The 16,016-nt window shown below is 41.4% G+C and overlaps 1 protein-coding gene across 4 annotated transcripts; it reads right to left on the minus strand.

Annotated features, from left to right (window-relative positions):
• Positions 1–3,563: 3,563 nt before the first annotated feature.
• Positions 3,564–14,644, minus strand: LOC128896533 (nipped-B-like protein B). Of its 4 annotated transcripts, none has more exons than XM_054159912.1 (3): positions 14,114–14,644; positions 13,906–14,006; positions 3,564–12,379 (listed from the first exon to the last, which is right to left on the minus strand). In XM_054159912.1, exons 2-3 carry the CDS (start codon positions 13,927–13,929, stop codon positions 5,843–5,845), a joined length of 6,561 nt encoding a protein of 2,186 aa, XP_054015887.1. In that variant the 5' UTR covers positions 13,930–14,006; positions 14,114–14,644; the 3' UTR covers positions 3,564–5,842. The 4 variants fall into 4 exon arrangements, with proteins under 4 accessions (XP_054015887.1, XP_054015875.1, XP_054015889.1 ...); XM_054159900.1 differs by having other exon boundaries at positions 3,564–12,798; XM_054159914.1 differs by having other exon boundaries at positions 14,083–14,644.
• Between the last annotated feature and the right edge of the window lie 1,372 nt (positions 14,645–16,016).

Consider the following 16,016-nt stretch of genomic DNA (forward strand, 5'->3'; position numbering starts at 1 on the left):
TCTCTCTCTCTCTCTCTCTCTCTCTCTCTCTCTCTCTCTCTCTCTCTCTCGCATGCACTCTCATTAGATTACCAAATACAAAAAACATAGGTGATACAATATATGTATAATGTTATAATACAAATGTGCCTCGCACTGTGCCGAGTACGATCTCGATAAGGACCGACGGTTCATCTGTTTTCATTTTTTTCACGCTTTTCTATTTTTTTTTCTGTTTATATTCGCAATTGTACAGTCAGCACCTTATCAATTTACTCGTCCACTGCCACGCTTACGAGTAGACTCCTTACATCATATATCTCCTTTTTATTTTTATTTTTTTGTTCGAACTGTGCATACATACATATATAATACACATGTATATACATATCTATATATGTATGTTACGCGGGTAGAAATATAACCGTTTAGAATTTATAATGTTTACCTTCTAAAAGTTTATTACAACGAACGATAAATTGTTTAATGAAACGCTCCCAACGTTTCGTCCCTTTTGCTCGCGCGCACTCGACCTTGTTCACTTTCCTGATAAACAAACTCATTATCGTACAGAAACAAACATCCGTGTGACACGCACTGGATTTACCGTGCAACCATTACGGCGTAGAATTCTTAATTAGATACAAGCTTCGAGTGAAGAATAAAATATATATAACCGTCTATACGTTCGAGAATAAGAATGCTACGAGCTTGAGAAACTAATTCAGACCTAAGATCAAATTCATTTAAACTCTCAAATAAATTTGATTTAATCTGTTCAACTTGAAAGAAATACTCGTGTCGAACTAAAGTTTGTATTACCATATTTAAATGAATATAAGTATTGCGATAAGCTTCAGTTAAATAGAATATATAAATATAATTGCAGCTTAATTCGTTGAAATGAAAATTCATTATTATTACATAAATTACATGTTTACATTTATGTATAAATGAATTGAACCATGGAATATTTGGCGATAAACAAAAGTTTCCTGTGAAACATTAATTAGGTGATATAGACAGTAAATTTTATTATAGGTATAATAGAATGATTTATATTTTATTCGTTTCTCGAAATGTGTTATCTACTTGAGAATTTTGGCCATCGAGTGCTGCCTGACGATACGAGTTCTCTTGTAACAGAAGTATATAATAAATATGTACACGCGAACACTTTGTATGTACAATTAAAAATCCTTTTTGCCCCTCTATTTTTTAACGTTTCAACCGAGTAACCGAAAAATTGGAGCCGAATTTATACAGAGTACGAATTATTCTTATAGGTTTCTTGGACGAGTCGTTGGCATTGAACCACTGTTATCAACAATATAATCTACTACTGATTCACTACTCATAAACATAAATGTAGAAATATTTTTAATTAATACAATAAATATTCATTATGTATTAAGATACTTGGGCTGAATTACTCAATAAAAAAAAAAACAATTGGGAAACAACGAGTACCCCTTAAATAAAATAAAATGTACAATTTCAAGTTCTGCTTTAATTCACATCGATTAATTACACCTAGATAAACACCTGAAATAATTACCTATAAAATGATAATCGTAATAGAATTATACAAAGATCCCAAAAAAATGTGATTAATCTATATTGTCATTACAAAATAAAGTGTGCATTGTTTCTTTCATATTGAAACATTTAACGAACGTAAAAATGTGCTTACTCGGATTTCTGGTCGCTGGGTTAACAAGCTGTACAAATTCGTCTCCAGTCTTTCCAGTCACCCTGTATTTCTTGTTTCGTCAGCGACAACCTCCGATTTAATGTCAGGCTCTCACCCTCTCGTTTTCCTCCCTTTCCATCTCGAAACTCGAAGCGCAACAAGTGTCGGTCGACTTGAATTTTTCTTTTTCTAGTTTCTTCTTTTCTCCCTAGTTATCGATCGTTCGGGATCCATGGAAAAGTCCGCGACGCTTTCGTAACGAACGCACTGGATCACGAAAGGAGGGAAGGGTGGCGTTAAGGGGATGGAGGTCGGAGACTTCAATGCCTCTCTCGTCGATAGAAAGCAACCTTTAACTTCTAGCATTGCACATTTTGGGGACGGTTAAGACTCGAGATCCTGCATCTATGCTCCATTCGAAAAAAAAAAGATTTTTTCCAGATTCATTTTATTTTTGGAGGAATTACCTACGACACTGAATTTCTTTGGCGGACAGATGGGAACGCGACCGACGAGGGGGAGGGTGAAAGCTGTTAGTTTAAATTTTCAAAATAATTCTTTTAGAATTACAAGTGTCTATTTAATTTGCAACAATTTTGAAAGACTTTATTTTCGCGTATCTGTGCTTGAAATATTCAATTATTGATTACTAATATTCAATCTCAAAAAATTAACAATAACGTACTATACCATTGTTATGAAGCAAAAGAATTTATTTTGAAAATTTATCCTTCGTCATCCGAGGTTCTGAAAGCGCGTTCAATTAATTTCAGAATGAGAAATGTCCGTGCATCGACAGAATACCCTCTCAGGACTGAACTTTTGCAAAATATTAAAAACAAAAGTAAAAGAATGAAAAGCAGCGCACTTTTACGGATCCTCGGACACTTCTCGATCCAGCGACGGGCAAAAATCTTTACCTAAACGTAATTTCCAATAACGAATCGAAGATAAGCAACTGTTCATCCGGTAATCGTTAAATAAAAAAAAAAAAAAAGAATTTGAATTATATGAATTGTTTTATAATGAAAAATAAAATTTTTGATTTTATTCATTGATTTTATTCGAATGAAACCTTTGCCCGTCTCTGTGCTCTCGCGGCGTAACTTAAAACTAGTCGAATGAATCCAAATTGACTCCTTTTGCTGCCAGATTTATTGACGTGATATAGATGAATGTACATCTGGGCCCCAATAAAGTGCTACTTTAAATCGTAAAACGAAAAGGAAGCGTAATCACTTAGAACCTCGCCAGCTTGCGTTCGTTAACAAAGTTCCGCGGACTGACCCTCGGATCCGTGAAGAGCGCGGCAATCTTCCCAAAGTGAACGCTTGGTCTTTTCAAAACGCGGATCGTTTCCTCCCAGAATTGGACAGCGATTACTTCGTGATTACCTTCACAATAATTATGCTTCTAACGTACAGTTACGATTCAATAATTTGTAATCTCTCGGAGCTAATAAATTGTGGTTTTCGGATTATCCAGTAATCAGTCTTCCCTGTCCAAGTCAGCCTTGACGACTGCGGAGTGTAAGTATCGAAGGGACCAAATAATTCAACGAAACCATTTCGATCGAATTACTGTTTCAAAAGTAACAAAAAGAATAATACTGAATAAATATTGCCTTCTTCTAGGATCATTAACAATAGCCCCATTAATTATAGACAAGTCCCAATTTAACTCTGACACTTTGCTCCCTCGATACTTCTACTCTACGAGCGAGGGCCTGGACGCCATATTGGTGTGACCCATATTTTGAGAAATATTTTCTGATATTCTGAGAAATATTTTCCTCTGACCTACATACATAGATTGCATCTATCCACACAAGTCGATACTCCAAATAAAAAAGAAAAAAAAAACTCGACTCACACCACTATGACTTTCAGCCCCTCCTACAATCTTCAAACTACACGGTGACCAAAAAATACGCATGTTCGCTCATGTTTTCGATTCGTGGTCCGTCAATTCTTTCGGTGCACATACGCGTGTGTTTATTCGAGGCTTGGACTCGTGTCGTTCAGCGGATTGCATACAAAGTTGATAATTATAAACGGCAGCTAGTTGGCTCTATAAACGTATAAAAAAGACGAATCACCGCGGTGGCAATAGCGATATTGTCGCTGCTTTTTGTATCGCTACGATCACAGCTGCTCGTTCGATCTACAAACGTGATAAAAAATTGTTTTCACCCGAATCCTGAACGACCTCAATCCAAGAACCGTCACAGACACAGAGGAAACGAGATCGGAGTTTGAAAAACCGCGCCACAGGTTATTCTCGCACGTTTTCCGTTTGTTTCTTTTTTTTTTTTTTTTTTACATTCTCATCTCGTTCGTCGCTTCGCAGACCCCTCCCCGCCCCGCCGTCGTCAGCTTCCCCGTCGAGAGTGTAAGAGTCGCTACAATATTTTTTTTTTGTTTACTCCTAAGCTTGTATAAAAACGATACTTCTTTTTTTTTTTGTTCTTTGTTCAATACACCAAAGACGAGTGCATAAAGCAAACTATATTGGGACAACATGAATTCTGAATAAATACTTAATATTACAACAAAATCTTAAGTATTCTTCGTAATGTCACCGCTATATAGTTTGTAAGAAAATAAGATTACTTTACTTGAAATTTGTATGTACAGATATTACAAACAACGTTCTCGTAATGCATAGGCAATGTGTTTTCATATTTTTTTTTTTTTTGTTTTAACTACACACTTCTATTATACATGCCGTGGAGCAAGTCTAACGGATCCGACCTTCTCATACTTTTATCAGTTTTCGTTCGCCCCCTTGTATCCCTTTCGTTCATCCGAGTTTCAGTTGTGGCTCTTCTCGTCGTTGTCCCCCGAGTTCCATTCTCTTTTACTTTGACTTGTTAGCGGGTCGATCGATATCTTTTAAACGAATTTCTTCGCGCTACGGATAGTTTCTTTTGTCCCGAATCCCGTCGTGCTGTACGTAAATGAAAAACTAACATTTCGTGTTAACGTTGCTGTTATTATTCAATAGTATTTACACAGACAACTTTGTTCGGACGTGACTCGCTACCGCGAAAACTGTCGCACTCGGGTTCTCACGAATAGGGAACTTGGTTCGGAGCTCTGTTAACGGACGTTTGCTCGATGCAGTCTCGAATTCGCTAAAATCAATTTTATAAATTTTCCTTTCGTTCGCCTGCTGCTTTATTTTTTTGTTCTTTAACTTAAATTTAAAACTTCTTAAAACTTAAATTTCTGACGAAACAGCTTTGATTTGATTTGAAGTAACGAGTCTCTGTGAAAACAGCTTCGATTTTGAACGAACATAACCTGTTTCAGAGATAAGCGAGGTTAGAAGTGAAACCAAAGAAGATACTAAAGAAATATTAATACCAGCTTACAGACTTCGATATAAGTAAGATATAAATTTCATTTTTTTTTTTCAAAAAAAGTTGAATTTTTTTTTTTGCACGCGTTCTAGGATGCGCACGGAAGTGGCAAGATGGCTACGCGCGTGCGCGCTAGTCTAAGATCTGCGACGTAACAAAGGAAAATAACATTTTCATCTATAAATATTCATCTAACAGTGAAATGAATGCGAAACTTTTTTTTTGCTCCTTTCGCGTGAATCTATGACCCAACATTAATATTTTCTCGGTAGACAGACTTCAAAATTTATATCCTAACCTCACCTGAGACAAAGAACATTCTGAATTAGTCCGATGATCGTAATAAACGAAAAATAACTGAACCAAGTTCCGCCAAGTTTCTGCAGCAATTCGAACGTACATGGACCGAGAAATCTTAGACGCGCATCCACCGTGTGTGTGTCCTAGCCAACAAGATTAATCCTAGGATCGCCGATCGTTCGGGCGATCGTTATTTAAAATTCATTTTTGCATCACACACACGCATACATACAACCAACATACACACATACTCTCTCTAGTCACATCTAGCAGAGCACCAGCGTCCTCTGTACACAGTGTTGCTCGTGTTGTGTCCCCACTCTCTCTTTCTCGTTCTCTCTCTCTCTCGCGCGCGCGTTTCCCGGCGCCATTTTGTCGAGCGTCCGGCACTGGTCGTTCCCGTGCAATCGATCTATCGCGATAAGGTCGAAGCCTGCCACGCACGCACACACACCCACCCACACACAGCATATATATATGTACACAGCGCGCGGACACCACCGCACTCACACTAGAAAGTCAGGGTCACTGTAGTCCTCGCTATCGCTACTGTCGGAGATTCTTCTCCTCTTCTTCTTCTTGTGTTTTTTCACCTTCTCCGTTTTGTGCGCGCGATGCTTGCGATGCTCCTTGGCCTCCGGGTGGGCGTGTATCGTGAGCTTGGGCACGCGTGGCGTTATCTGGTGCGACGTGTTGTGGACCGGGGTCATGGACACCGGACCAGAGCCAGCCATCGAGTTCACCGAGTTGTTAGGATGCTCCATCGTCGAATTCAAGCTCACGTTGCTGGTCATGCTGCCGTCTGCCAGCTTACCATCGATCTCGGAGTTCGCCATCTTTCCCATGGCGTGCTCCGCGGTTTGCTTCAGACTCGTGTCTTCGTTTCCTTCCTCCTCGCCCTCCTCCAGGTCGAACTTCAGCATCAGCTGCTTGAAGTCCAGGTACTCCTTCACCAGGTTCCTCCTGCCGTCGTCGTCCAGCTCCGCGTTGGTCACGCCCCCCTTCAGTCTCTGCAGTGTGGCCTTTGGTTTGAACAACAAGTTACTCTTACGGTTCACGGCTTTCTCATAGACCTTCGCCGCCTCCGTCGGCGAGTACTGGCCGATCTTCTGATCGGAGAAGCCGTAGAGGTCCTTCAGGTGTTGCCTCAGCGTTAGAAGAAGCAGAAAGCCTTGGCTGGCCGTGATGTACTCCCTCAGCAGCGTCGTGTCGTCTGGTACCCTCGCCAGCAGGACTTCCTCGTCTTCCTCGTCGTCCTCCTCATCGTCCAAGACTGATAACAGCTGCTCTGGTCGCGGGATACCGTCTGGACCTATCACCATGTGTGGCTGACTGGGCGGCGGTAACATCGATTGCATAGGCTGCTGCTGCTGCTGTTGCTGCTGCTGTTGTTGTTGTTGTTGTTGTTGTTGTTGTTGTTGTTGTTGTTGCTGTTGTTGTTGCTGCTGCTGCTGCTGTTGCTGCTGCAATTGGTTGCTCCCCTCCTTGGGTAGCAATGCCTCCCTGAATGACTGCACCAAGTTCGTACCTGACATGGAGATGATGATGTCTATGTGATGGATGATGAACAGCGGCTCGTCTTGCACTTGATATGTAAAGTAAGCGAGATTGTCGGCTAGGTAGAGCATCTGTGACAGGCTCGTCTTTGCGGACTCGTCGAACTGCTTCAGGAAGGACAACACGATGGCTCTCCTCTGCTGCTTGGTGTTTCTCAGGATGGTGTACAGGAAACCGTTCAACGCGCCTGGAAACTCATCTTCCTTCACCCGCATACCCCTCACCGTGACGTCAGGTTGCAGAATCCCCTGCAGTCTGTAGCTCAGCTTGATGCCCAACTGGGACTTCATGTGAATGAAGCCGGGGTACTTCTTCTCGATGTCTTGCAGCTGCTTATCGGCACTGTGGCTTACCGCCTTCTCGCAATCCGTGCTCATGCAGATCAGGTAAGGTACTATTTGGACAGGGTGCACCAGACCTTGAGCCAGGATCAACTGGATTACCTTGAGAGCAGCGTGTCGAACGCTGACGTTCGCGTGGAGGAAAGCTTCGAGGATCTCCTTCACGTACAGCTGAATGACAGTGCTCGCCATCCCCGAAGAGACGTCCCCCATCTCCTTCAGATTCTCCTGCTTCGACATCTTCGCCCACTCCATGTCCTGCTTGATCATCCTCTTGTCCTCCTCCTGCAGGTACACCTCAATATTGTTCAAGACCTGGATCCTCATGTGAACCAACGCGTTCTCCGACGTGAGCATGTGATGGTACAGCTCCTTCAGCTCGGGGAGCAGCATGAACTCGTAGTGACGTATGCACAAGGAACCGATGGCTGAGAGCGTGAAGTGTCTGATGTCGTCGTTGTCCAGGTGCACGAAGTAGTTGAGTGTCTCGAACACCTGATCCTTGATGTTGTCCGCCAATCCCTCGATCACCTCAGGATCCGTGAAATTAAAATGCCGCAGCAACAAACCGACCGTGAACAGCGCTCTCCTAACGAAAGGCCTGTACTTGAGGAGGACAGGATTCGTGGGGTCCTTCTCGTAGTGCGATTTGTACTCGGTCAGATGTCCGTAATATTTCTTAAAGCAGTCTCGTATTAATTTAAAATTTCTCGTTACGTTGTTAACTATGGAACCTAAACAGGACAAACAGCTGGCGACGACCGACCTGTCGTGCTGTAAAATCAACTTGACGGAATCCTCTTCCAGCTGGGCTAAAAAAGTTTCGCTGGGGTGCTCCATCAGCGGCACGACAAGCTCCAGGGTGTGCGCGACGCTGCTGATGATCTGGTAATCCCCCTGCGTCTGACACTTGAGACTCAGGTAAGGCTGTAACGTGATGGCGTGATTCACCAACAGCTGAGGACGTATCTTGGCGAAGAGATACAGGGTTGTCAAGCAGGCGACCAGTCTTTGCGAGGATCCCTTCTTTTCCGATTTCTCAGCCTCCAGATTCGTCTCTTCCAGTCGGAGAACGTTCTCGATCAGGCAATCGACGATCTGCTTGCACGCGGTCAGCAGCGCCTTGGGGGGCTCGGTTTGCATCTTTGTACTATCGTCTTTGTCCTCCTTTGGCTTGAACAAGCTTACCAGCAGCTGTTCGAACCATTCGAGGCCCATATCTTTGCTAGCTGCCACGACGTCTGTTATGTTCATTACCTTTCTCAACAGCGACTCGGAATCCAGGGTGGGACGTTCTCTGACGGGGGTGAACCACATGTTCTGGAACACTTCCATCACCAATTTCCTAATACCCTCCTCGTCGTTCACTCGCCGGATCATCTTCACGCAGATCTCCGGAATCTTGGGGAAGTCTGGACATTCAATGCAGATGTCCTTCAGAATTTTGATCACGCGTTTTCGTACGCTTACACCGGTGTCTAGAATCCTAGTTGACAACATGTCGTAATATTTATCTATTAATTCTGGCCTACTTAGTACAAATTTCCCTACCAAGTCGACGGCTGCTTCTCTCACAGACGTGGCGTGATCTAGAAACGAATGTTTTACACCCATCTGCATGTCCACTCGCGCTAACACGCTTGGATCAGCTTCGACAATCATCGTCAGACACTTCATGGCCTTTGTCCTAATCGCTATCGACGATTCCGTTAACACGTGAAGGATCTGCTTGAGATATCTATCGAAGCTCTGCGAGAACGGCCTCTTCGAGGCGAGGTATTGCGATATAAGCTCCGCCGAATTGTAGTCGATGTACGTCTGAAGAATGTCTGGCTTCGTCCCCGTGCTGCACGGCCTTATTCTACTCACGATGTATTTCTTTTTCTCCTCTATAATCCTGTAAGCCTCCGAGTTCTTCTGTTCGTTATTGTCGTTCTCGTCCGCGTCCGCTTCCTCCATCTCAGAATCGGACTCCTGGTCGCTCGAGTGGTGTTTATTTTTCTTTTTTACCCTCTTCTTGTGTATCTTTTTGCTGGGACTGTTCTTCACCTGGCCAACCCTCGACTTCTCCACCGCGCAATCTCTGTACCACTGGGCCAAATAAAAATGACGAGCGTAACCCAACGCCGAATCCTTTGTCCCATTTACCGCCAGATAATCCAGAAGTACCTTCTGTAAAAAAACAGTCCTCTCCTCGTCCTCGCTCAAGCCCGTGATCTCTTTATCCTTCACTTGATCGTAATCAGAATCCTTCTGCTGCTCGATCTTTATATCCTTTATAATCTGATCGATGGTAGACAGTTTGCATTGCGAACTCACCGCGTCTTTTCGTAATCTAGCCGCAACGACGCCCAGGTAGTCGATGGATGCCACTCTCAGCGCCATATCGGAGCTCTTGTTGGAAAAATGACCCACCAGCAGATTTCCAAGCAAGCTGAGAAGTAATTCAGCTGCTGGCCACTCGGGTTTGTTCACTGTGGCCAACAAATCCTGCACGAAATTTTCGAACAACGGTCTATAATCGATCTCCACTCCCTTACTGCCACATTTATTCAGGAACACTGTTAAAAAATTCCCCGCTATTCTAGTCGCTGTTTCGTACTTGTTGATGATCAGAACGTCAGCGTCGAAGTGATTCGTCTTCTTCTCGTCCTTCTTCTCCTCCTCATCCGATAATTTCTTTGGCTGAGGAATGATATTGTCAGACAACACAACCACGCATTGGATGAGTTGCAAAACCAGCGCCGTTAACATTTGTATATGATCCTCGGAATTTAACCTGTACGTTCTCAAGCTACGTTTGCTGCTAGGAAGTCGCGCTATGGACGCCAAGATATCATCGAGCAACAATCTTCTGTGCTTCTCGTATTTCGTGAATATAACCGTGACCAGCTTCAAAGCGCTCAATTGAAGGTCGCTAACAGACTCGACGAAAAATGGTGCAACGCCCAGCGTAGACGCATGTAAAACGCTCGTGTCCGTTAGAACTTGAATATTCAATAACTCTGCAAGAAGACCAACTAACTCGTGCATTTTGTTATATACCTGAAGAATACTTTTCTCGCGGACCTCTTTCATGTGACCCCTCTTTTTACGACCACTAGAATTATAACTGTCAGTCTTGTTTCGTTTCGTATCTATTTTGTAAACAGGATCGAAAGAGGGATAAATCGTATTCTGCAACTGAAATTTCATAAAAAGGACTATTCTGTCGATCACATCCTCTAAATAAACCATTTTTGGCATGTTACTAGACGTCATAATGTGTAACGCGATCAACGATGCGTCTACAGCGCGCTGCACCCTTTCCATAGCTAACTGCGTCCATAGCCGACTTTCGTCGATGTCGTCGTCAGGATCAGCGAGCGGGGATACTTTAGCTCCGTCTCGAATATTCTTCTCCAAGATATTCAATAATCTAACCAATCTGTCCGCGGGAATGGATTCCATCGCACCTAACGCTTTCAGCTTGGCTGCTTCTGTACATAAATCGTGTAATTGATATTTAGGAATTAACAACTCTGGAGGCACATCACCGTCGTCTTCGAACTCGGCGTTGGTCGTGAAGTCTTCTGTGTTCTCGAATATCGTCTCTATGGTCGTATTGAAACGTTGATACGTATTGGTTTCCATCAGCTCCTCTACGCTAAGCTTAGCTAACACCGGGACAAGCTTCTTCTCGATCTTCCTTATTTTTGGTTTCGAGGGCGAGAGGTCCTTTTTGTCGTCTTCGTCCTCATCCTCGTCGTCGTCCAATATCCTCCTTCGTCTACGAGTCTTATCTTCGCTCTTCTTCCTCTCAGCTTTCTCCTTTTCTCTCTGAACTTGTCGCTCTTTCGCGCGCGCTTTAAAATATTTATTGTTCTTACCAATTTCCTCCTCGCTTTCAGAATCCGACTTCGCCTCGTCGCGGTTGGAAATCCCCATTTTCGCAGCCCGGCTCGGCGATTTCTCGGCAAACGCAGCCAAACTCTTCTGCATCAGAGCCTGATCCGCTAACGATAGTCTGTCCAACATTACCACCGGCTCTTTTAATTTCTCTGGCAAAGAGACTGGCGGCGCTTTCAATACTTTCTCCGAGTTGTTGTTCTGCTGGTGCTGCATTATCGGTGTCGCGGCAGCGTTCAAAGTATTGACTATGTCACCAGTGTCGATGGTTGGGAAAGATGTGGTTTGCGACGCTGACAATAAGTTTTGCGTTGCGTTATCCAAGCTTTGCTTCGCTTCGATATTCTCAATCGGTAAGTCAATGTCGGGAAGACCTGTTACTGGATCGAGCAAGAACTGTTGGTTCTCTTGCGTGGTACTGTCTATGTCCATCGGTTGGTGAGTTCCCAGCGGATGATGTACTTGTTGATTCATCATAGGATCGTAGATATTTTGCTGCATGTTGATGGTTTGATGCTGTGGCATAGGCATGTGCGCGCGCATGGGCGATGCCATGTGCATGTTGTGTTGCGGCGTCATGCCAGCCATGTTATGATGTTGAGGTGTTACGTTGCCTAGCGTTGTCAGTGGCGTACCAGGTGAACTCATATGTGCTGGAGAATACATATTTGGTTGCGGTGTCATATTAGGTAGGGGGTTGATGCCAGTAGGCGGGGGTAGCACTGTTCTAGCAGCGGCGGGATGAGCTGGACTACCTTGCGGGGTTTGCCTCGACCCTGAAGAACTCGAGTAAGACGGGGAGAAACGTCCGTAATTCGCAGATGACTGATTCGTATGCATCATAGGTGTTCCTTGCGTCCAGTTTCGTGGTGAATTGTACTGAGGGCCCTTGAATACATGAGGATTTATTTGTAAAATTGCCTTCAATAATTCTGGAGTATTTTGCTCCGTCTCTAAAGGCTGCTCGGTATTCGCATAATTGTCTTTCAGTTCAATATGATCGGACGACGTCTGCGACAAAGATAATATTAATTGGGGCACTAAGCTCTCGTTGCGAACACTTAGAAGTATTTGTGCTTCTTCTGCCACTCTTGGATGAAACAGCAGGGACTTGTTAGTCAACGTCTGCGGCAACGGTGTTGGAAGGGGCATTTCAGGTAACAAGTCGGTGAGACTCGCAATACCAGCGAGAGTTGTGATTGGCACACTCGGTATAACCCCGTTCATCTTGAATTTGATTTGTTCTGGCATTACAGCCTGGACAAAAAATATTATTAAAATTAGGTCCAGTGTCTTTACGCGTATTCTGAGGTTCATAGAATTATCCGACGTAACGAACACTGCACTAACATATTACAGAAGTTCTGTTCACAGTATATGATAAATATAAATCAACAGAACATATCTAAATGCACTGTTCTCACAAATGTTCAAAGAAATCATTGTTAAAAATCTTTACACTCTCATTCTCAAGACATTCCGACATAAAAATTATTTCACCGTCTAACAGAATCGTTTCTAACGCTCGTTAAAGAACACTAGCACTAAGGCGTATACTGGGAACTTAACAAAGTCTCTTTTAAGTTCCCATGATGCACCGGAAAATATCAACCGAATTTTGACGAAGCTCGAGGATCCTCCAACAAACGGTCCATTGTTAGTTGTAATTTCCTGTCCTGGAACAGAAAAGATTGTATCAAATATAATGATATCCCGATAGCTAACCCATTTGCATTGAAAAACCAAATGCATTGAGTGACTCATATCGCCAATGGTGGAATAATTTACAATTAATTTGCATCCGTGACTTCGATACGTCTCGAATTATACATGAAATTGACACTTAATTTACAATAGGCAATTCACTGATGATTGATTATTAAAGATTGCTACACTACTCATGAATTGTTCCACATTCTGTAATATCGGTAACTTGACACTTATGGATTATTCCACGTCCAGTGATATAGCTCAGACGTTGCACACTAAATGTACTGCTTTTATAATACTTGTATATAATATGAAAAACGAAAAATGGAATAAATAATAAAAATACTTTAGTTGGTTTTATGTTAATTATAATAAAAATAAAATAAATCTTCATATGTAAAACCGGTTCGCATATGCAACATACTAACACAAAATATAAATTTTTGATAAATTTACTTTATTAACTGTATGTTGTATGAAAAAGTTTGATAATTATTATAAGTGTGAAATAAGAGATGATATTTCATAGGGAAATTTCATGTAATAGGTTTAAAAAAAGTAATTCAGTTCCATCATGAAGGTTAGAATAATCTGATACAATCTTTTTTATACCAATTTCAGAAAATATTGTCAGATAATGCACTATAATCGCGAAAATGATGAAATCTCATTGTAATTAATCACTTATAGCATTATTTAATTCACGGTGATTATAAAAAGTATTTACTGTGGTGGTTAATATATATACCTATATACATATATATGTGGTATATCACAACAATCATGCTACAAAATTAAAGTAATTATTTCCTACAATTAGCCTTTGCAAGCTTCTTCAGAAATTAACTCAACAAATGTACTGCTCTCCAACGAAAGTTCATCAACCGAGCCCAAAAGCGAAATAACCAACAAATCGGAGCATCGGAATACACAATGTCATTACTTCCACAGAAATTCTGTTCCCTCGAACAATTCTGACTATTCTCTTCACTGATTCACATAAATTGATACAAAATGTTTGCACAGCATTCGATAGTCGCATCACTATAGCTGCATAAAGCTGATATTATTACCTTCGGTTGTTGGATATCTACCATCCAACATCATACGTATGATAACATGGCCTTAGGACGATACCATAGCCTGGAAAGCCTCCTGTGTGAATGCGATTCCGCTAAATAATAAAATTGCCATGGTCAGTGACGCTAATAGAATCGGTTGTATGTCATTTTTGACACAATGGTACGAACTTGGTACGAAGTTTCGTGTCAATTGCCTTACCCAGCTACGCGCAACGATTATTTATACTGCAGAATGCGAGCAGTGAATGGAATTTTGGCGGGAGGTGCGTCGATATCCAAGTACCCTGGCTCGTTCAACGTACAGAAACCATCGACGTTCGCTTGAAATCCGTCAAAACAAACGGTCCCTTCGTGGAGAATCTGTTTCGCAAAAGTTTTCGTCGTGATGATATTCACTCAATTGTCATCCGTGGTTGTGGCCTATTTGGTTTGGACACGTTTCCACGTCGATCACCAGTGAACCCACACAGCTCCGCGGCACCGCACGATTTTCACTTACGTTTCTCGCGACACCGCGTAAACATCGCCATGTCAAAGGTGGTGCATCGCCGGGAAAACAGTATTTATAGTGTGAATACGAAGAAAACAGACACAAAGGCGTCCATTTTGCTCAGCAGCGAGTTAGCGGAAGTTGCGTAGTAGATACAGGCCAGATACAGGTATACCGGCGCTACGGCGTCGCATTTCAAATCGCGACGAACCGTTCGCATGAAGACGATATGCCCAATAAGAATCGATAAGTTCGATCAGATACGTCTTAATTAATACTTAATATGCTTCTACTACGTTTCATCTTCCAACCATAACTCTCCCTACTTTGTTCTATATTCGAACAAAGATAGTCCCTAGAAGAAACGCATTTCGTACGGAGATGTACTTATTTCTTCTTTACAAGATCATATTTGATAATTAGAAAAACAAACTTGTCGATTATCTTACAAATGAAATAAGTATATGATCATTATAGTCGTCGAATTCATTTTACTTGTCAAATAAACATGTGAGAACAGTTGGTATCTTAGTAGCCTGTTTCTTTGGTAGACTTTCCATACTATGTTCGAATTGTATGTTCAATGAAATTGAACTCTGTTAAAATATTAGATACCTCTAAATTAATATTTAGTATGCTTCTACTGTGATTGAACTTACAACTATGCCTCTCGTCATCCTACTTCGCTATTATTGAATGAAGATGGTCCCTAGTCTATCCTAGTAAAGAAACTAAATGTTTAACATATTTCTTCTTTGCTGGATTATATTTATTGATTAAAAACATGGACTCGTCGATTATGCTTTGAATGATTTTGGTATATGACCATTATAGTCTTCGAATTTATTTTATCTACTTGACAAGTAAACGTGAGAACAGTCAGTAGCTCAGTTGCCTGTTTCTTTGGTAGACTTTCCGTACTATATGTCAATTGTATGTTCAATGACATTTGATCTCTGTTAAGGAAATTGTTTCTAGAGCATACTTGATTATGTTATGAATGGTCTGAAGAGAAATTTCGTTTCAATTTGAAAGAATAGCCATAATTTCAATTTTTAATATCACAGAAAGTAGTTCGTAGAAATGACCATTAGGAGCCACGATGACTAGACTTTCTGTACTATGTTTCAATTATATATTCAATGGTACCAGGGGCTAATTATGAGTTTGGAGAAGTTGCATATATTCGAGATATTTAAAAACAAATTTAGTTAGTTTATTGCAAAAATACCAAAGTTTATCTATTTCAACATCTTATCGATAAGTGATACGTAGAACACTGCATAGCGTAAACTATCTATATAGTTTACCAAGTTTGCCCAGAGATGGCGCCACCACTGACTTTTCTCATTAAAAAATTAATTTTTCAATTAACTACTTTAATTTACCCACTTAACGCCAATGTGTATTAATTAACACAATTATTGCCATTGAGTTTTTATTTTTACGAGTCATAATACGAAGAATATATAACAAAAATGAACCAATAAAATGCTACTTTAATATAAAATCTACAAATAAAATTATATTATATACAAATAATATTTTACATTAAAGCATCATGAATATTTATTTATTTTCTAAACGTCGAAAGATTTACAAGTTTGAAACT

Source organism: Hylaeus anthracinus, unplaced genomic scaffold, assembly GCF_026225885.1.
Source record: "Hylaeus anthracinus isolate JK02 unplaced genomic scaffold, UHH_iyHylAnth1.0_haploid 0, whole genome shotgun sequence".
Lineage (NCBI taxonomy): Eukaryota > Metazoa > Arthropoda > Insecta > Hymenoptera > Colletidae > Hylaeus > Hylaeus anthracinus.

Bases quoted from the DNA above. Each gene is read 5' to 3' on its own strand.
- LOC128896533 (XM_054159900.1), bottom strand. From the start codon at position 12,439: ATGAACCTCAGAATACGCGTAAAGACACTGGACCTAATTTTAATAATA.